This window comes from Carassius gibelio, chromosome B3, assembly GCF_023724105.1.
Source record: "Carassius gibelio isolate Cgi1373 ecotype wild population from Czech Republic chromosome B3, carGib1.2-hapl.c, whole genome shotgun sequence".
Taxonomy (NCBI): Eukaryota; Metazoa; Chordata; class Actinopteri; order Cypriniformes; family Cyprinidae; genus Carassius; species Carassius gibelio.
Window position 1 is genome coordinate 11,011,357 of NC_068398.1, and position 22,286 is coordinate 11,033,642.

At 38.0% G+C, this 22,286-nt stretch overlaps 2 protein-coding genes across 4 annotated transcripts in view; one reads left to right on the top strand and one right to left on the bottom strand.

Annotated features, from left to right (window-relative positions):
• pbx4 (pre-B-cell leukemia transcription factor 4) overlaps positions 1-16,829 on the top strand; it is a 35,784-nt gene extending 18,955 nt beyond the window's left edge. For 2 of the 3 annotated variants that reach the window (XM_052550361.1, XM_052550363.1), the window contains 6 exons: positions 5,275-5,519; positions 5,980-6,170; positions 6,287-6,422; positions 8,500-8,656; positions 13,328-13,414; positions 14,127-16,829. In XM_052550361.1, the coding sequence (XP_052406321.1) occupies positions 5,275-5,519; positions 5,980-6,170; positions 6,287-6,422; positions 8,500-8,656; positions 13,328-13,371 (773 nt within the window). In that variant the 3' untranslated portion in view covers positions 13,372-13,414; positions 14,127-16,829. The remainder of the gene's footprint in view (positions 1-5,274; positions 5,520-5,979; positions 6,171-6,286; positions 6,423-8,499; positions 8,657-13,327; positions 13,415-14,126) is intronic. The other variant, XM_052550362.1, reaches the window with a different exon arrangement.
• A 1,780-nt stretch (positions 16,830-18,609) lies between these two features.
• On the bottom strand, positions 18,610-21,927 carry LOC127952086 (lysophosphatidic acid receptor 2). Its single transcript, XM_052550364.1, has 3 exons — positions 21,663-21,927; positions 20,266-21,190; positions 18,610-19,040 (listed from the first exon to the last, which is right to left on the bottom strand). Exons 2-3 carry the CDS (start codon positions 21,044-21,046, stop codon positions 18,706-18,708), a joined length of 1,116 nt encoding a protein of 371 aa, XP_052406324.1. The 5' UTR covers positions 21,047-21,190; positions 21,663-21,927; the 3' UTR covers positions 18,610-18,705.
• Positions 21,928-22,286: the final 359 nt, after the last annotated feature.

A 22,286-nucleotide genomic window follows, 5' to 3' on the forward strand; every position in this document is an offset into this window, starting at 1 on the left:
GCCTAAGTTGCTTAAGTGATTTTGGCAACTGTTATTAACCCTTGTAGCTTTACCAGCAGCGTGAGCAGGACACCGATTCGGTGTCTGAAGTTAGGGCTTTTTTTGGGCTCTGTTTCTAGTTTTTATGAAGCCAACACAGCTGCAGGTCTTCTTAAGGACTTACATTTTAATGTGCGCGAAAAGCTCTGCGTTTCCTTAGAATTCAAAACAGGAACGACCAGTGCTCATTAAATTTGCATGTGTTGTGATTTCAGGAAGTATTTCTGTAAAACTTTCAGGAATATGCTTCGGTCAGGCTCCGGAATTTAAATGAACAGAGTGCTTAACAAAATCAAGATGTTAAGGTTTTTTGTTTTGTTTTTGTTTTTACTGATTTCAGTCAAATGATTTTATTTACCAATACCACACAATCTCACAGAAGTCATCGTCTGTGCTCGCTGATGTTTGTGTCACTTCCTGGAGGATGATGGTGTCATGATGGTGATTGTCAGTCAAACTGATATTACAAAAGTTAACAGGATGACAAATGTTATTATTGAGGATGCAGAATTAGTATTTTATTTTTTTATGAAATAGCTGCTAAAGAAACAATCCTCATTATTAATGTTAAAAACGGGTGTGCTGCTTAATATTTGTGTGTGTGTATATATATATTCAAATAAATAGAAAGTTCAAAAGAACACAATTTGTATTAAACCCAAATATTTTGTCTTTACCATCACTTTTGATCATTTTTGATGCGGCAGTCTTTGCCGAATAAAAGCGTCAATTTCTGAAACTGATTGACGTCAATTAAAACAATGTTCCCCGGAAACGCAGGAGAAAGAACCAAATGGAGAAACACCAGGAATATGTAGTATTCACACAGTATATGAAGGGTGTGTGTGATGGGGACATGAAAATGCACTGCGTAAAGTAGAAATGACCCTCGTATTTCACTTCGACTGTAATGGCACTGCAGTCGTTTTTGTTTTCGAGATAAATTCCCCTTATTTACATCCCACTTAGCTCTCAGGTTAGCATGTTTGCTTGCGTCCATGTGGGCGTGCTTTTCAAGATCCCTCCCCCGTCGCCTTCGCCTTCCTCCTTTTGATTTATTGGCTGTTGCGGTCAGAGCGTTGTCATTTCCTAAGTGTCACCCCACACTCGTTTGCAGCCCACCGCGATCATCTTCAACTCTCTCGTTCACGCTCTCCCTGCCCCCTCTATTTTTCCATCTCTGCCTGCTCTCCTCCTCGCTGTTTTATCTCCTCCTGTGACTCCCTTTTGCTGCTTTCCCCCAACAATTCTCCTCTTTTTCTCTCCTTACCTTCTCTTCCCCCTTCTGCTCCCTTGCGCTCTCCCAGTGAAAGGCTGAGAATACCCAAGGGAGCTGATGCAATTAAAATGCTAATCCTGTCTGTCTACAGAGAGAGGTAGAGGGGGGGCTGACAGCATGAGGGATTGCGGCTCACATGGAGAACTCGACTGAAATGGAGAACAGAGGATGGGGGGAGGTGGCTGGGGGCACAGAGAGAGAAAAGGAGGCGGGGTATGACGGCCCAAGCCAAAGGAGGAGGGAGGAGGGCGAGCGAACCAGAGAGGTATAGAGAAAAAGACAGACGAGGCCTGAGCCTTCAAAGCCATGATGGACTGTTTCTCCAGAAATGCACAGAAAATGGCAGTGTTAATGTACTGCTTCCAGCAGCGCACACCATACCTTCGTCTTCGCGAATCACGTCACCTGTGCCGTACCTGCGCCTCTGAATATTTCATGGCTCTTTCCAATCGGCCCTTTCGCAAATGAGGGAATTCCTCGCCGCGAGGAGGGGCGTGCGTCCGCGCCGATCGCTCATAAATTTAATGGAAGGATATTAGTGCAACTTGGACAGATGCGGCGCATTAAAACGTACATTATCTCATTAGCATGGCGGTGTGTTTGTATTAATGAAGTGTGCTAATTGAAAGATTTAACAGGCTGGCTTTATTAATCTTCTTAAAGACACACAGACATTGAGATTGAGATGCGGTGGCTTTTTTCTGGCTCGAGATGTGTCGGGGATTCAGAATGTAGCTGTAAGCATTTACCGCCAAGCTATTATAAAACGTATCCAGCCGTGGCACTTTAGTCATTATTAGAGGTTTCAAAATCAAGGCTCATAAATTGAAATATAAAGGGGTGTTAGAAATTTTAAGGGGTCCGTATCATCGTGTTGTGGGTTATTTATGTAATTAGCAGTAATCGCAGCTTAATTGAGATAATTAGGCTGAAGAAAAGGCTGTATGCTTGAGGGATTGGGCTGGAGGCAGAGCTCTTAATGGATATTGTGTGTGATACTCTTTGGGGAGGTGGTACATTTCACTCTATTGATTGTGGGGCTGTGGTCGTAAAAACAAGAAGCCTCCCCTCACCCTTCAGACTACACAGTCCAGGAAAACAGAGGTGCGTTTTGGGTTTAGGCCAGACACATGCTCTACCACACGAGTGCAAGTTGCAAGCATTCACACTTTTGTTACTGTGACACTGACAAACCTCAGTACTTCTGGAGGGGGGTGTCAGATTAAATATATAATTAAACCAGATGTGACATTCAGTTCGCTAGATGTGAACATGTCAACAGCCTTACTAGCTTTCTCAGCTATTGTTTTTAAACTGTTGCTCTGCCTGAAAGGAGCACTATAGCACCCCTTGTGGGAAGGCTGAGAATGCTTCATTTAAATAATAAACAAATGTAACTAATATAACACTCAAATGAAAGACTCTGGTAAACCTTTTTAATAGAAATAAAACGTTTTGTAACATTTCATGTTCATATACCGTTTTACTCCATTTCTGTCTTTTGTTTTGTAAGAAATTAAATATGTATTTAAATAATTCACCATCAGAATTAATAACAGGTTTTAATAGGATAAAACACTTTTTATTTTATAAAAATATTATAAAACACTACCCATTTTTTTTATCTCGTTTGTTTTGTAATAAGAACGATTATTTAAATAATCCACCACCAGAATGAGCTTTTAAAAAGAATATATATATATATATATATATATATATATATATATATATATATATATATATATTAATATTAATAATTTAAATAATTAACCAATTTAACACTCGAATGAAAGACTAATATATATATATATATATATATATATATATATATATATATATATATATATATATATATATATATATATATATATATATATATATAATTTTTTTTTTTTTTTTTTTTTTTTGAAAAGTGTTCATATACTGTTTTGTAAGAAATTAAATATTTATTTAAATGATTTAACAACAAAATGAATAACAGATTTTTAATAGGACTTAATAATTATATAATTATTAAAATAATCCACCACCAGAACGATCTTTTAAAAAGCGGACTACTGTCTTTTTTGTTTTATAAAAACGCTAATATTAACAATTTAAATAATCATTTTAATTTACCACCAGAATGAATGACAGAGCTCGAAGTTGTACTTTTTAGTTTTATAATGATAACAATAAATATTTAAATAATTTTAATTTTTAATTTAATCTTTTTAATTTTTTTTATTTTAATATTGAAAGTTATTGTTTTGTTATCATCATTATTATTATTATTATTTATTATAAAAATAATTATTGAAATGATGTTAAGAGTATTTAATGAAAAAGTTAATATTTCTAAATAGATTAGTTTTTCTCTTCTTTTTTTTTTTTATTATATTAATTTTGGTTATCAATGGCATTTACTACCAGAATGAACAATGCAGAGTTTGAAGTTATTAATTAAATGGGCCAAAAATGAAAATCACACTGGTTTTCTCATTTCAGATGTCTTCTGTTTTAAAGCCTAGCCATCGACTGAATGCATGAAATCCTATGCTACAGTGTTATTCTCTACTGTCTCTGTGAAATAAAGAAATAGTTTGACCACATGGTAGAAATATATCTTACTGCCAAAATCCCTTTGAATTAAACTTAATGTACTTGAGAAGAAGTGTTCTTCCTTTTTGTTTGACTTTGGGGAGTTTTGCTGGCTGAAAAAGAGGGAGGTATGGTGAATGGGGGTCATTAGTTCAGGCTGCTAGGTCTGCTGCATTCCTGAGCTCAGAGAGGGGGAGAAACGAAAGATGGAATGTGACTCGGAGAGAAAGAAAGAAAGAAAGAGGGAGGACCTGACTGGAGGGACCCTGAAGGGGCAAGAGAGAACAAGAAAAAAAGAGCCGCTTGCCAAGGGAAAGAAAAAGTTTTCAGAAAGAACGGGGTGGGATGGGGCGGGGGGAGATGGAAACCAACTCTGTGCTGTTATTGGGGGAGGTTATGAGCTGAAGTCATTAAATGTGTTATCAGTTAAAGGGAGGATGGGAAATCCAGCTTTGATTTCAGCGGGGATGGTACAGACAGAGCATCCACAGATGTAATGCTGATTGCTTCCAACAAATGGCCTTTGAAAGTTTCTCTTTCTTTCAGTTCACAAACAAAACAAACCCCACGCAGCGCTAGAGTCTCTATTCAGCTTCTCTGGAGAGCTTCTTTTAATCTGTTTAACCCGTATCACCTAAAAGATTCACCTAAAGTTTACATTAGATATTTGAGCAAGGTTTATAGTTTGGAAACATTTAACAGAATAACTGAGCTTTTTTTTTTTTTTTTTTTTTTTGACCCATTTTTTGAAAGTGAGTAGTTAACTTAAAGCGAAGACATTCTGCTTAATGTGTATCTTCTGCAAAAAGGTTTTTAAGTTTTGGAAAGACATGAGTGACATGATGACAGTTTAAAATTTTAGGCTCCTTTTTGTTCTTTTTATTACATTTTCTTAAAGCAGCACTTTTTTATGTCATTTGATGTGCCATTGGCATTTCCAACACATTGTCACACACCACTAGGGGTTCGTGAAACTGTGGTCTAGAGGAAAGCAAAGACCCTCAGTGTCATGTATATTTGTGTTATCTATCTTCGACTTTGCCATCAGTCAATGGCCGTCCCCGTGTGTGCATATGTAGTGTAGGCGAGGTGCGAGCGATGGCCCCATAGCAGGAAGTTGACAGAGGTCTTGCTTTAATTCAGTGCTGGAGAGATGTGTACTCATTGCTTCATGTGCTTGTAGTTGACAGCACATGCGCTCCTAATATTGAGATTGCACTGAAGTACCATGCTGCCCTCTGCTGCAGAGAGCAGGAATTGCATACTTAATTTAAGTGTGTGTGTGTGTGGTATTATGTGAAGTGACTGGTTTCTGTTGAAGTGACTGGTTTCTGTAAGCTCTCCATCAGACTGACCCCTTGTTTTGTCTTCTGCAGTGCTGAGCATCAGAGGCGTACAGGAGGAGGACCCTCCAGATCCCCAGATCATGCGTCTGGATAACATGCTGCTGGCCGAGGGAGTGTCTGGGCCCGAGAAGGGCGGCGGGTCAGCGGCGGCGGCCGCAGCAGCAGCAGCGGCTGGAGGATCACCGAACGACGGCAGCATCGAGCACTCGGACTACAGAGCCAAACTCACACAGATCCGCCAGATCTACCACTCCGAACTAGAGAAATACGAGCAGGTGAGAAACAGACCTTGAAGTCATTTCAGCAGATGCTTGTGGGCTTGTGTGTGTCCTTCCAAAACTAAAACATAATGTTGATATGTTTTAGAAATGACATGTTTTATTTCATATACGTATTTACCATTCGGATAAGGACACATTAAATTGATCAAAAGTGAGAGTGAAGACATTCATAATGTAAAACAAAAGAAAAAAACTAAGCATGATTCCACAAAAAAAATCATAACTTTTTTTTTAGCAGCAAATCAGTATATCAGAATGATTTCTGAAGGTTAACTGGAGCTTGGCATCACAGGAATACATTTTAAAATCGATTCAGATAAAAAAAAAGTTATTTTCAGTATAAATTTTAGTGTTATTACTCTGTTTTTAAACTAATAAACGCAGCCTTGGGACCTTTTAGAAAAGAATGTATATTTGTATGTATGTAACGAACCTCAAATCTGTTTGAACACAGGCTTGCAGTGAGTTCACCAATCACGTGATGAACCTGCTTAGGGAACAGTCCCGCACACGGCCCATCTCGCCCAAAGAGATCGAGCGCATGGTGGCCATCATCCACCGCAAGTTCAGCTCCATCCAGATGCAGCTCAAGCAGAGCACCTGTGAGGCCGTCATGATCCTGCGCTCTCGCTTCCTCGATGCCAGGTGTGTGTGTGTGTCTGCTAGTTCCAGCTGTCGTCTTCTGTTCTGCTGCACTTTTCCACTAATCATTGACCTGTTATCAATGAAACACTCATTGTTCCACTTACTTTTGTCCTCAGACGTAAGAGACGCAACTTCAACAAGCAAGCCACAGAGGTGCTGAACGAGTACTTCTACTCTCACCTCTCCAACCCTTACCCCAGCGAGGAAGCCAAGGAAGAGCTGGCCAAGAAATGTGGGATCACCGTTTCTCAGGTAAGGTCACGCATGCTCCACAGTTGTCCCATGTGTATTTGCAAAACCTGGAAACCAGCTTTACAATACTGGAGCAAGAGAAAATATGTCTTGGAAAATAAGTCCTGCTCCATGTTTTATTTAATTTCATTATTTTATTTGTAAAACCATGTTTTCATGAATTAAAGCATCATTTTTTAATACTGTCATAAAAGTTGCATCATGTCCATAATGCAGCTGTTGGCATCTTAATATTATGACACACAAAAAAACTTTTTTGCTTATGCATTATTTCAGTTCTCTTGAGTAGTTATTGATGGCAATTATTACAATCGCACATTTTCACACATATTGCAGGGTTGAAAAAGATAAAGAAAAGTCTGTCATTATTTATTTGCCCTCATGTCGTTCCAACCCCATTAGAGTTTGGTTCACCTTTGAAACACAAATGGAGATAATATTAATGAAACGTGAGTGATTTCTGTCGCTCCATTGAAAGTCCATTACACCAAAATTTTGATGCTTTAAAAATACATCATAAAAGTTATTGAGCAATTTGATGCAAGTCTTCTGAAGAGATCTGATGAGCAAATTTAATATAGGCTTTTATTCATGAGCACTGCACATGCATAGAGCACATCAAATATGGTAAACAGAAGATAACCATCAGTTCAGTTGAGTTGTGAACTTGTGCTGTGATCTTGTCGGACTTCCTGTAATTAAACATTTACCACTTGTTAAAACCGTTCATGATTGTTGAACTCCTAATTACAAGTTAGAAACATTTCTTGGCTGTTCCATCGTCTCCCATGTAACTTGTAAAGTCAGAGCAGCCAAAATAGCAGCAGCTTCAAAACAGTGACGGTCAGAAACTTCTACACATTTCTGTTTGAGCTGTGTGGGGAATTAGTTTACTAACAATTGAAGAAACAATTAGTTATGCTAAATTTGTGTGATCAGAAAATCTACAGTAGAGCTATCATGTACAGCTGTCATTAGATGTATTATATATACATACCGACTTAATGAAATGAGGTAACTATATGAACAAATTATAATCACTCACTGATAAATAATTTATTTGATATCACACACAAATTATTTTACATGAAGGAAGTTCCATTAAACATTTCTTAATGGCAGATGGGTACATGAAAATAAATTATGGCATTGTACCACACTATGCTTGAAAAGTTAGGGGTTTTTTTATTATGCTTTCCAAGGTTGAATTTGTTTAAACAGTGATATGATATTGTGAAATATTCTAACAATTTAAAGTAAGTGTTTTGTATTTGAATAAATCTTCAAATGTAATTTATTCCTATGATGCAAAGCTGCATCTTCAGCATCATTGCTCCAGTCTTCAGTGTCACATGATCCTTCAGAAATCATCTAATCAATGTTGGAAGTTTTGCTGCTTCATGTTTTTGTGAAAACTGTAAATACATTTTCCCATTTGAAATGGGAATCTTTCATAACAATGTTACAGTCAACTTCCATTTCAAAATAATTTATTTCTTTCCTAAAGAAAATGAAAACTAACCCCAAATTTTTGAACAGTAGTGTAAAATCTGCAGTTGAGTTGGAGCAACATCTGCAGATTAAGAATTAGTGTCAGAATCTTTTAAATACATATACGTGTGTGTGTGTTTGTGTGTGTATAAACGTATTAAAATATACAGTATTTTTTTTATAAAATAGTATACGTATTTTCCATACTATAATTCACACTTTTTTTCATAGTTTGTCTGGTCCTGCGACTTATAGTCAGGTGCGACTTATTTATCAAAATTAATTTGACATGAACCGAGAGAAATAAACTAAGAGAGAACATTACCATCTCCAGCCGCAAGAGGGCGCTCTATGCTGCTCGGTGCTCCTGTAGTCTACACTGAAAACATAGAGCGCCTTCTCGCGGCTGTCAGACGGTAATGTTTTCTCTTGGTTCTAAATAAATGCGACTTATATAGTTTTTTTTCCTCATCATGACGTATTTTTGGACTGATGCATCTTATACTCAGGTGCGACTTATAGTCCGAAAATACGGTATTTATTTCACTGATGAAATTGTTGTCTGATTGGAGTTGTTTCATCTCAGGTCTCGAATTGGTTTGGCAACAAGAGAATTCGTTACAAGAAGAACATTGGTAAGTTCCAGGAGGAAGCAAACCTGTACGCCGTTAAAACAGCCGTGGACGCTGCCAATGTGTCGGCACAGGCCAGCCAGGCAAACTCTCCAGCAACACCCAACTCAGGTACAGTCACAGCAGTCCTCCCATCATCTCTAGCCGATAGTGAAACTACACTGCACACACCGCTTGCCGCAATCACTTTCCTGTCGACATGCTTCTCATTTTCATTCCAACTCATTCTCAAGTCTGTTCTTGTCTGCCCATTATAAGATCTTTTTTCCTGTCATCGAGAAAGCTTTGTTTTTTTGTTTTTTGGTACTCGCATCAAGTACTTGCTGGGTGAGATTTAGTTGATGTTGATCTGAGTTGCACTGTAAAGCTGATCTGATTGTATCTAAGCAACAGCTGTTTGGTAAATATCTTCAGGATAAAGCCGTCATAGTTTCATTTTTCTATGGACCTGGGCCGTATGACTGCATTCATCACGCATCTGCAGAAATGTGTTTATGAATGGCTCTTATTAGGCATAACACGAAACAGAGCTTAGTGTATGGTTGCACAACATCACAACTGGTCATATTAATAGACATTGTATAGACAGGAAGTTAATGAGCGATCACAAGTTTCAGCCTCACTACGCATGCCAGACTCGTTCATTTGTTATGAATAATCATATTTTTTTGTTTCTTATCCACCATGTTACAAAGGGAAAAAATACTAATGAAACGACATCATCGCATTTGATTAAAAATAAAAAATAAACTTTTAACTAATCAAAGATTAAGGTAAATTATGAACCATTAGTATTAGCCATACAAAAGCAATTGCTAAAAAAGGAAGTGTATTCATGTGACTTTTAACTGTGAACATGCAAATGTGTTAATTATATGATAAAAAAAATAATCTAATGATCTAAGAAGTTTGGCTGACAAAAAAAAAACTTCCCTGTATTAAAGTATTTCATAAATTGTATGGTCTAAATGTAGATGTGACCAAATTGTTGTAAAATGTAGCATCTGTCTGTTGAATTGCCATTATTATATATAAACTCACCGAAGATTGTTTTGATCATACCTCCCACTCTCACCCCTGACCGAGTGAACTGGTTTTGCATGGCCGTTTTCCTCTAAGGCTATGCCAATAACTAATAACTTTCCATTGATGACTAACATAGCCTCTTTATTTTAATTATTATTATTATCTCTGCCAAAATTATTGATGCTGTGTTTGTTCATTTAACATTTTCATGTTACTTTCATATGCCCACGTTACCCATCCACACACACTTAGTTAGAGTAGGTGAACCTCTATTTGCTCAGGAAGCAGAATGGAGAAGGTAGGTGTTTTAACTATGTATTGTCATTTTTAACAATACTCGGTCACCACGTATATTTTTAAAGACCACCTCCACATATCCTGTTTCACATCCTGTGGTCAGCGCCCCAACAATGCATCGCATCATCTAGAGGAAGTAGCATGTCAAGTTGTATACCTTCGTGTAAGGCGAAAGTCCACATCAGCACTAACGTGATCACCGCTTCCCGTTCTTCACCTGTTATGTTCTGTCGCCTCCAGTCAGAGGAAGTAGTCAAACATTATCATGACCGTCTTGGATTTCGTAAAGTGGTTAGTCCTGATTGACACGCTCCGCATAGACGGCAGACAGACTTTCACCACACACACTGCAGGTTTCTCCAAAAGCTACCCGGGCAGGTCTGCATGCCTGATGGGCTGAATGTATCGCTGCAGGGTCTTCTGGGTCGTACACCCTCTCCCACACAGGAGACGCCTACCTCGGGCTGCGTTCACTCAACGGGGATGGCATCAGCGTCACTCCCGCTGTGCAGCAGCAGCAGGTAGGCACTGAGGACTTCCCCTCAATGCCCTTCCTCTTCCATACCTGCTCACAGTGTAGTGTTCTCTTCCCCTTTATCCAAAGCTACAATCCCAATCTGTGACATCCGCCTTAGCACCCACCCCAGAGTGCTTCAGCTCATGAGTCCCGAGTGTTTAGAGCTCTATCCCGAAAACAAACCTGTGGCATTGTTCCATTTCATTTCTTCATCCACAATCATGTCCTTAGCCAATCCTTTGCCTCCTTGTTAGATGAACTCTTTTCGTCAAGGGCTCAACAGTAAGTATGTACTACTGATGTCCCAAGACCACCACTGAGAGTGTTTCTGCCCTAATCACACCACTACTGCATGTGTCTTTATGATTTGCTCATTTAAAAATGCATTTATTACATTTTAATGAAATGAAATTAAAATATTCATTTTTATTTGTAACATTTTACGTTAGAACTAAAAGTATTAATTACATTACAGTTAAAGTTTGTTTTGTAAGGTTTTAAAAAAATATGTTATAGGTCATAAATATTTTATTTAATTTAAAAAAAATGTAAAGGTGGGGTAGGTCATTTGGTTCAAATTTTTTTTTTCTTATGATGGTTAAAAGACTCACTAAGTAAAAGGGATAGCTCCCCCAAAAATGCTAATTTTATATGTATCTGCTTTACCCCCGGAGCATCCAAGATGTAGGTGACTTTATTTCTTCAGATAAACATCAAATTACATTTTTGGGTGAACTATACCTTTAAGTGCCTGAATCTATTTATATGCATTCCTATCGTCTGTAGAAGGCGTAGGAACATAAAATATTCGTTAGTCATATTCCTCGTTCCAAGGATTATAACAAGCTGTCCTGCCTGCCAACGTATGTATTTGCATACCTCTGACTTGCATAGATATGGAATGTCATCAGCACATTCTCGCGAGTGTAAAAGGCGATATTATTGTAACATTACGTGCCTTGTTCTGTAAGTGTTTTTCACCGATGATTGAGACATGAGTAATCAGTCCTCGGCGTCTCCCATTGTGTCGCTAGTTAGCGTCTGGTCTACCTGTGTGCGTTTGTTTAGGAGGAGCAGAGGTGGGTAGAGTACCCAAAAACTGTACTCAAGTAACAGTAAGAGTACTTATAGAAATATTTACTCAAGTAAAACTAAAAGTAATAGTCTGAATATTACTTGAGTTAGAGTAAGAAAGTATCGGCTAAAAAAACTACTCAAGTAGTTAGTTACTAGTTACTTATATATATACTTATATACTAGTTACTTATATATATACTTATATATATATATATATATATATATATATATATATATATATATATATATATATATATTTGAAAACTCTTCACATGTCTCACTTACCGATCATCTGAACATAATGAACCAAATGCACATTGACGGATCTTCTTCTTCCGTCTGTTCTGTGGAAATATCAATATTAATTGTGTTTAGGGAAAGGCATTCCTCCTGGAACAGAGCTGGAGGGTATTTATTTCATACTCTGTGACAGCTTATTAAAAGTAAAAATTACACGTACAACAAACTAATGTTATAGTGGTGTTGTGTACTGTAAACGAAGGTAGCCTTATCTATACCGGTTGAACTGTAGACAGCACATGCAGTGTTCATCTAATAAAGATCTTCATCGAAGCAAACAATAGCCTTTGCAGATTTGCTTTCAATTGACTGTAGATCCAGAGCCATGTCTTCAACGCTCTTGATGTTCTTAAACTTTCTGTTATAACTCTGTGAACCGCTTCAGACGCTCAGCGCATGCAGCAGGGAACTGTACGAATCATTCAAACTGATTCACGAATCAATTCACTGGTTTGACAACTGGTTTGATCAAGCCTTTGAACAGTTTTGACTCAAAACAATGAATGATTGGTGAATGGGCATCGCTCATTGCCAAGAGAAAGGTAGACTGTGTATTTGGAATAAACTGAAGCATTTATAACTTGTATTGCATTTAGATAAAGTAAAAAAGAGGAGCGTCGCCCACAGTAATGAAGTAAAATACACATTTTTCCTAAAAAATTTACTTAAGTCAGAGCAAAAGTACCCATCTTTAAATATACTCCAAAAGTATTAGTAACTCGCTACTACCCACCTGTGAGGAGGAGCATGGCTTTGGAGAGCGATTATGCAGGGAGCTTTCAATCGCTAGTCTTTCCGAAATCACCTACCCTACTTTTAAGAGAGCTTTAACTTAAGACAAAATCTTTTATTGTGGTGGGGTGAGTGAAAGCATCAGTACACATCTGAGTTACCTGCCATAACACACCCTTATTGTTGAGCCCTTATATATTGTTCTGACTTTTACACTGTCAACCAGTTGTGGTTTTTTTTTTTTTTTTTCAGCATCTAGAAATAATCAAACCTTGTGTGTGTGAGATTGACTTTTAGAAACTTTCAAATGTGTTTCTAAATTAAATGCATATCTGATGTGTTGTAATGTTCTCATTCTTCTCTTAATACATATATTTGATTTCGCACTCTGATTTTAAAATCAAAAGAAACAGGAAATTTGCTGCTTTATCATTGTGAGCCACTAAGGAGTGCAGAGTGGATCACTTTACATGAGTGACACTGAAATAGTGCAGTGCAAATCGATTCGGTCTGAAAGTGAAAATGAAAATACTGTCATCGTTTACTCGGCCTTGTGTTATTTCAAACTCAAAAGACAGATGAAGATATCTTTCGTAGTCTCTCGTCATTTTTGTCCATCCATTGAAAGTCTACACAACAAAACTTTGACACTCAAAATCCTCCAAGTCTTCTGATACTCCTATGTTGTGGTTTGTCATGTCAGTTTTGTTTATGAGCATACATATGGATGATGATAACATTAATGTATTAGCAGTGTTGTTAATACTGTCCCTGGTATGACTCAGACACAGTGATTGTGATTGTGATACTGAAGTGAAGTATGTGTGCTCCAGGTGGATATCCTGCACCGTGCTACACACCTGACGGCAGGCTATGAAGATCTGTCAGGAAGCCCTCTTTACACCCCACACCGTCTAGATGTGAGTGCAGCACTGACACACACACACACACACTGCTTCTCTAAAAGAAAAAGCATTTGCTGTTTGTGTAACACTAAGAAACTGAGAAGATTTTCAACTGAAGAGCATTAATCTGTTGAGATCATCTGTGTTGGTTTTGGTGTCGGTGTAGACCAAAAGATCATTTGAAGATCTAATGTCTTCTGCCTGTAATCTGTGGCTTGTGTGTTTCCTGTTTCGACATATTAGACATTCCGGTGTAAATACTTTCCAGATGTTTATTAGTCAACTGCAGCTAAATATTATATGTTTGGACACACTATTTGAATAAACACTTAGAGTTGTTATTATTATTATTATTAAAAACTTTTTTAACAGACATTCTTATTTGACAAAATTGTTTTAAAAATATTTTAAATATAAAAAATTTGAAAACGTAAATTTAGATATTATGAATATTTTAATAAAATAATTATAGATTAATTTGAAATCATTCATTGATATGATGATTTGCAGATCAAGCAAGAAGCTGCTTCGTATTTCTGTTGAAACCGTGATACTTCAAGTATTAAATGTATTAAAAAAAAAATTCTTACTGACCCCAAACCTTGGAATGGAAGTGTGTAATTTTCATATAAATATACAACATTCCATAGATTGTTTTCTTTTTCAGGCTTCAGTTTCATTGCTTATGTTGCATTACCTCATACTGCTATTGTGACTCTCTCCACAGGCTAACAACAGCTGGCAAGACAACACCAACCCTCCCTCCATCACCTCTCCACCAGGACCACCTGGCAGCATCCACTCGGACACCTCCAGCTAATGTAGACACACACACACACACACACACACACAGCATCCAGTCTCGCCCGCTCTCTCCTGCTGCTCACAGCTTTCGTCCATCACTAGATGTCAAAGGTCTTCCATTGTCTTCATTCCACTTTCTTTAAGGTGTGCCAGGGTTCACACTCTGAACCAGACTATCTGAAACACACACACTCACACATGCTCCCCGAGCAGAAGACACAGAACGTCACATTTGCTGAGCATGGATCTGAATAAACATGTCGTCCTCAAAGGGTGCAAGGTCTACGCCCAACTCCACATTACCTTTCCTGTTTCGACCTGTCATGAAGGGGATTACTCAACAGCTCCCTCCTCGCTTGTACCAAAGTGCTGTCAACCGTTGTTGCACCTTCCGCTCGTCGAAGAACAACCTCAGACAACTGCACCATGAAAACGCTTGCTTTTTAATACGGTTTCTAATCACTGCTTCCAGCTCTCTCACAAAACGATCTGTCCTGCAACGCTTTAAGCACAAATCCTGTCTATTACACTTTGAGCTGCTGGTTGGATGGAGAGGAATCCATCAGCGTAAAGGTACGCCACACATTTGAACACTTTAACTAGCTGAACGCAGGAGAGTTCGGTGTGAAACGGGGGAAACTTGGAATGAAGATGACGTGCCGTCAGCTACTAAGCATTTCCTCAGTCCACTCTCTCAACAGTTGACGTTGTTTTTAATCGTTTAGCTACAGTATTTTTCCTGCAGCTTTTTTCCCCCCACAAAGATGCACCAGCCGCCAAATAAAAGACTCGACAAGAACTCAACCTTGTGTTCGGAAATGGGTTGGACGGATAGCTGGAGTATTCGTTTGGATTGGGACATGGGTGGGTATTTAGAAATATTTTTAAAGGGAAAGAAAAAGTATTCCACTGTCTTCCATGCATGTAGGGTGTCGAGATGTTTTAGTGATTCCATTTAGCCGAACTTTTTCTTTTTTCCAACAAACAAAATAAATAAAAGTTATGTAAGGAGAGGGCGTGAAGAACAGACCAAATAAACAAATGAACTGCCCGATCCAGTGCTTCATGCTGGTGTTTGGTTTCTCTAGGATTTCTGTGGTATTTCATCGCATGTTTTCATAACAGGCATTTGTAAAACATGCCAACCATGAGGCCATCGCAGGAAACCAATAACTCCGACTGCGAAAAGCGTTCCAGATACCATGAAGTTCTTTTGGCTGGCTCATGTTAATGTATTGTGTGTACAGGTGTCTGTTTTTAAGGGTTGGGTTGTCTCGTCACTCACTCGTGCTTTTGAACTGATTGTATTGTACGTGCAATTGAAAGCACCTGTTCCTTGGTAAAGCATGCTGTCGTCTTTTTATTTCTTTCTTCTTTCTTTAATTGTTGTTGCCTACAATTTCACTAAACAAAGGAACTCTGTTGTTTTGTAATCAGTTAACATAGCCAAGCAACAAGGGCTTTTATCCTTTCAAATTGAACCAAAAATAAGCACTGGATGTGTTGTGATTTGAAACAGATGGACTAAAGCGAGTAGAGGAACATCAAATGAATTTATATTTACTTTTCCCAGACAAGCTGTTTGTATTCCCGGAACTTGTTTTTATGTTTTGCTCTTCTTTTCTTCCCCCCAAGTTTTCCTTTAGTCGCGGAAGCACCAGGACGTTTTGATATATGAATGGAAATTCTATATATTACACACAGGACTTAATAACACTGAAATGTAAATTGGGGTTTTGTTTATATGTACACATGGAAAAACAAACTCTGAGGAGCTTTTCAAGCTATTATTGTGTCCTCTGTAGATTACTGTTAGTTAAAAACATTTCACATGGATATCTCCCAACTAATGCTATCACTACACCAAATGTCCTTGTTTTCTTTTCTATCAGTCATCTATGGATGTCACTGTACAGATTGTGGAATGTTTCAGTGTATTTTCTCTTTTTGTATGCTTTTACTTTAGTTTTTTTATTGCTGGGGTTTTCGGATTCGCTAACGAGCAAGAGTAATATTTGTTAGTCTTTGTAATACTCATTTTTAGCATTTCAGTTACATTTTCTTTGGATCGGGAGTCTCGAGTGTTATTTTTTTTTTGTGTGTGGTTTTGTCAAAGCTGGTAGCGTTTGTGTGAGGTGCTGTGAAAATCCACTCCGTTGATCGTCACACTACTAAATTGATGGAATAAAACGCCTCATTGGACTAAATGCGTTAAGCTACGAACACTACATCTCATTGGGAGATTTGGAGTGCCTAAAAATGTCTTTTTCCCAAAAGTGCATCCATAGAATGTGTTTGGGAACTCGGGATTATGATCTGAGGTGGATTCCACTGCACCTTATCAAATGACATCAGCTTTTTTTCTCGATTTTTATCATTATTTTACTAGAATTGTAGTACACGCTTCCTTCTGTATTTACCATTCTCTCCCTCCTCTCTACCTCTCCTCTCTCCATTTCACTTGTATATAAACCCCACCATTTTCAGACTTGGTAGTCTGTATAAACTCCTTTTATACCTCAACTTTAGAACTGTTCTAGTGAGAGAGAAAAAAGAAATATGAGAAAATTGTAGTGTTCCTTATTAGAAAAACAAAAACTAATAAAATAATCTAGTGTGCTTTTGAGCCTGTTGTATTTCTTTCTTTATTTTTTTTCTTGTTGCTGTTCATTAAGGGGCTTTTTGCATGTTACGATTCGTAAAATGAACTGGTTATGAATGAGTCTGCCATTTTTCAGCGCACCAGCCAATTGTCTCGCCCTGCCTGAATATTTATGCAGCATAAGGATCACAATAAATCAGACCTTTTCTCCTCATCTCAAATTGATTATGTGCTTTGAAACAACTCGGTTTGGTGAAATGAAACACAGCCCACTATCTGCACAGAGTAAAATCAGAAACACGGCAAGACAAAACATCAGGAATCGGGGCCAATTCATGATCATTAGAACCGAAGATCACTATCAGTTACCACCACAATGTCAGGGTTTTCCTTTGTGGTTGCTTAAGATTGTTGTAAGTATGTGGCTTGGTTTTAAAACACTCTTATTCTGGTTTCGGTGTATGGGAAAGCACCTCTTCCCGTTTCAGGATTTCAGTGGAAATGTTTTCATATTATCAGGGGTTCTGCAAGTCTTACACAGTATTTTGTGTTTATATTGAACAGTATGTCAGTATGTTCGCAAATGTAAAAGTCTCATTGCATTAGCAATACTACGGAGTTTAAAAATACTTTAGCCAAGCTCTATTACATTATAATTAATTTTATGAAAAAAAAAAAAGTCTTATTTCTTGAATATCTGTGCTCCCAACCATTAGAATATGGAGATAACTTAATAAATAAAAAGTGATGTTCTTTCTCAATGTTTCTGTAGTTTTCCATGCAAACATCTAAGGATCTTAAAACAAGATACTTGAGAAACAAAATGACAAGAAAGTGAGTTTATAATCACAACAGTAACAAGTATCGACCAATGAGCTCAGAAAAATCTACTTAATTCATAAGCTGTCATACCCCATCGACAAGATGCTTGTTCATGTTTGAAGCATAAATTCAGTTCCGTTTAAATTTTTTAGTATTTTACATTTGCATCACAAATGTTTCATGATTTAAGTAAGTCTAGATAATTCTATTGAAAAACAAATATACTAAGACTTTCAGTTTTTTGTAATGCATGTGACATTATACCGTATTATGCTTTTTGATTGCTTTTAGTGTATAAACAAGCTGCAGTTAAAGTACATTCATCAAAACAAGTTCTTCTCTTTCACAGAAAACACTTGCCTGAAACACTTCATTTGTAGTTAAACTGTAATATCTGTGGCTCTCACAAGTGATTTCATATGTCCAGGAAATGTTTTCTCACCACAAGAATGGACTTTTTTTTATCACCCATGGCATAGTATATGATACTGTTTACAGCTGCTCATGAAGCTTCAGGAGCTGAAAGGTGATTATAGTAGGGGGAATTACATTTCTGACACTTTAATCGGTTGACCAATCAGAGCACACTTGGCGCTTCAGAAAGCAGAGGGTGAAAAGAGGTGCTGCAGCAATGTACAGCACGAGAAAAATGTTTTTTGAACTCATGCAAATGTATTCAAATAGACCTCAAAAGCAAACTATTGAGGAATTTTTGAACAATGATAATATGGGTACTTTAAAATGAATATCTGTTAGAATAATAACAGCACCAAAAAAAAAGTGCACAAAAGTTGTCGGTTCTGTTTCTGATCTCCTTCCAAACCAAACAAAAAGGGCCGTTTTATGAATATTAATGCCTGTGCTTTGGGAAAAGAAAAACTTCCTGTGAGCAGCCCAACTGCCAGTGCCTCGTAACTAACCGACACAAAGGCCTCCTAATGCATCTATTGTCAAAGAGAGACAAAAACATACCAAAACAAGCTATCAGAAATGAAGTATTATTTACTCTTTGTACAAGCGGTGTCATTTCACTAAGCAAATACAAAGTCATTTATATACACTGAGAAATACTTTTTTTCTATAAAGGCAATAGGCTTTGTGGTGAACTGGGCTGTAAACTGGTGGAGATCGTGTCGTTTATCTCTGAGGGTGCCCCTGCTTTCACAGGCTCGAAGCGGATGCCAGAAGTCCCCTCATGCTGCTGCATTCTTCTCCAAGGGAAGCAGAGAATGCGTTTGTAGGTGGCCCTCATGTCCTCGTCCCGGAACGAGTAGATGATGGGGTTCACCAGAGAGTTACACTCGGCCAGAACCAGGCAGTACTTTTCATATTTAAGAACCTGACATTCACTGCAGCTGAGACCGTCCAGCAACAGAATCACCAGACCCGGCGTCCAACAGATCACAAAGGCTCCTGTAGAGAAAAAAAGAAAAAGACAAGAGAGAGATGAGTGCAGGTCCATGCACTTTGGCTTACAAGGTGCAAGCCACCACAGCATGCTGTGGCCAAAATATCTGTAACATTTTCAACAGCTGCCATTTAATATTCAAAAAATGTATTAATTTGATGAAGTGACAGTAAAGACTTTTATAAATAGTACAAAAGATGTATATTTTGAATAAATTATTCTTTTGAGCTTTCTATTCATTAAAAATCATGATCTTGGTTTCCACCAAATTTTAAACAACGAATCAGCATATTAGAATGATTTCTGAAGATCATGTGACGCTGAAGACTGGAGTAATTCAGCTTTGCATTACAGGAATAGATTTCATTTTAAAATATACTATAATAAAGTATAGTTATTTTAAATTGTAATAATATTTTACAATATTACAGTTTTTACTGTGTTTCTGATCAGATAAATGCAGTCTTGGGGACTTTAAAACATTGAGAATTTGACCAACCCCAAGTGGTAGTATACGTAGAAATTAATAACCACGATTAACACATTCTGTTAAAGTCAACTGTTGGTTTATGATACCTAATGCATTAACTGAAATTAACTAATTACTGTAAAGTTTTACCCAAATAATTTTCCTTACACTTTGAATACACCTCTTTAAGAAATAGATTTTAAAATATTTTACAAATAATTTACAATATTGATTACAGTGAAGATAAAATAATCACCACATGATGTTTCACAACCTTGACTGAACTTTTCCTCATCATAAAAAGATCAAATTATCCGATAATATTATGATTAAGTTTGTGTTGTTCTTTTTGGCTGCAACATACTTTCAATGCAGGTCAACTGCGTCACGTGGGCTCTCATTTCAAAGCTACTCGACGTAATACATTGACACAATAGCACTAAGTTGGGCTCAGTCGATGCATTTCAATCCACCGAAACGAATGTTGCAAGTCCTAGAATCTTAGAGCAACTAAAATATCTGATTTCAGCTCTAGGTACAAAGTAAGCAGGTGCGAGACAAGCAAATCGGAACCAAACCGGTTCTTTAAACTTGTTTTGAGGCTGACAGACTTGTTTTTTTGTTTTTTTTTTGTACTTCATCACACAATTGGAGACCATTTTTCATTTTCAATCTGGTTTCCGAAACAGCAAATCAAACTTTCACTCAGTCAACACACACATGGCAATTAATCTCACCAACGTCTGAAGTCTACATCTTACCCAGAATCATGGACATGGTCTTCATGAGGCTGATGACCGTCTGATTGTTGGAGGGCTGGTCTGTGTGCGGGGACATTGCTTGGCTCCGCCGGCGAACGTAGATGAAGATGTGAGTGTAAACGGCCACCATGATGAAGAAGGCCATGAGGTTGAGGATGGCCCAGGACACTATGAAGCTTCGGGAATACAGCGGTGCAACCGTGCAGCAAGTGGACAGGTCACAAAGACAGTTCCAGCCCATGGTGGGCACCAAACCCATGAAGATGGCCACCAACCAGATGGTGACTATCAGCATCACCACGCGCCTCATGGTCATGGTGCTATGGAGCTGCATGGTGAAGATGGTCTGATGGCGCTCCAATGCCACCGCCAGCAGGTTGACCACAGACGCGGTCAGGCTCATGTTGATCAAAGCCCCGCGAACAAACCACTGTTCCATGCTCAAACTGATGGTCCACGGCCCCGTGTGAAACACCAGGTAGAGATATGATATTCCAGCAAAGAGGTCAGCGGCCGCCATGTTCCCAAGCAAGTAATAAATGGGGAAGTGGAACTTTCGGTTTATGATTATGGCCACTATGACCAACATATTGGCCAGAATAATAAAGACACAAATCGGGACCCCGAGGCCTACCACAATAAAGTCACGAGTTCGCCATTCCTGGCTGATGGGCTTGCCAGTCTTTTCGTAGAAGAAGGCCACTGTTCTGTTAGAAACCTCACAGGTAGAATTAAATAACATTATTATAGAGACGTAGCTGATGTTAACCAGTTGCACCATTCAGTTGTTGCCAGTTTGGCCAGTTTTTCCCAACGCTGTAATCCTGATGATGAGATCAGCTGCCATTTGAAATAAAGCTTTTACAGATCACAAAACGTGCCTGTGTTGCTGCTTACAAGGCGTGTCTTTTATGGTTTTCCAACCCTAAAACACAGGAAGACGTGAGGACAACAACATTATCAGTCCTTATAAGTCCAGAAAGTGAATAGGTTAATCTTTAACAAGAAAGCTGAGGATGTGAAACTTACTAGTCTTCATTAGACACGCGCTAGATTTGCTAGATTTGATTTCGACGCAAAATTAAGAGCTGAACGTATACGAAGTAATTATGTTAAGCCCCCCATTACTATCCTTACTGCATAGTTTATAACTTAATCACACGTGGTTTCGGAGTAAACGTGAGGAACAGAACAAGAAATGAAATTTGTTACGGTTACTTCTTATATTCATTAAGAACTGGACACAATACATTCTATTCAGAAATAACTTACACACTGACTTTAAATTCGACCATATAAGAGGTAACGTAACTTACACTGTACAGTTTGGCTCGGCTGTCAGCACAAAAACAACACCACTTTGTTCTAAAACGACACTAGAAAAAAAAGCCACTTACCGTTGCCAGAGCTTCAGAGCAAACAAAGAAAACACACATAACAGCTGCTCCGACAGAGCTGGCCAACGCGGGTCGATGTTTTGGCACTCGGGCGCTCGCCGGAAACGCTCATCTGCCGGAGTTCGTGGAGAAATCTTCAAGAGATCCGAGATCCGCCGAGATCCCTTGTGCGCCTCCCTGAAACCTGATTCGATGAAATCACCGCCTGGGGATCCAATGAACGCGAGACTGTTGGTCAAAACGATCGGTGACTGTCAGAAAGTAAATATTTCGATTGATTTCCCAGAATCTGCTACAGAGTGTATGTATGGCAAGCCGTTTTCATATTGATTCTTCAATCCATGTGACAACAACTAGATTTCATGTCAGTTTCAATAGACTGTACTTGATTATTCGTAACTAGGCTATAGGTAATTAGTACCTATCAGGTTTTTATAATTAAATGAATATACAATTATACATATTTATTAGACACTTACGTGATACTATTGACTTTTAAAATGAATTATGTGGACATTATGTCAGTAAAGAGACATCCAACTGATGTGAAAAATTGGAATATTGCATAAAACATTTGCGAATAAAGCACCGTTTTCATCCAGTTAGTTGAAAAGAACACAATCA

What these genes read in the sequence shown, in the direction of transcription:
- LOC127952086 (XM_052550364.1), bottom strand. Translation starts at nt 21,046, where the DNA reads ATGGTGCAACTGGTTAACATCAGCTACGTCTCTATAATAATGTTATTT. An exon ending in GACCATGTCCATGATTCTGG is followed by an intron (nt 19,041 to 20,265) that starts GTAAGATGTAGA and finishes TTTTCTCTACAG; the next exon opens with GAGCCTTTGTGATCTGTTGG.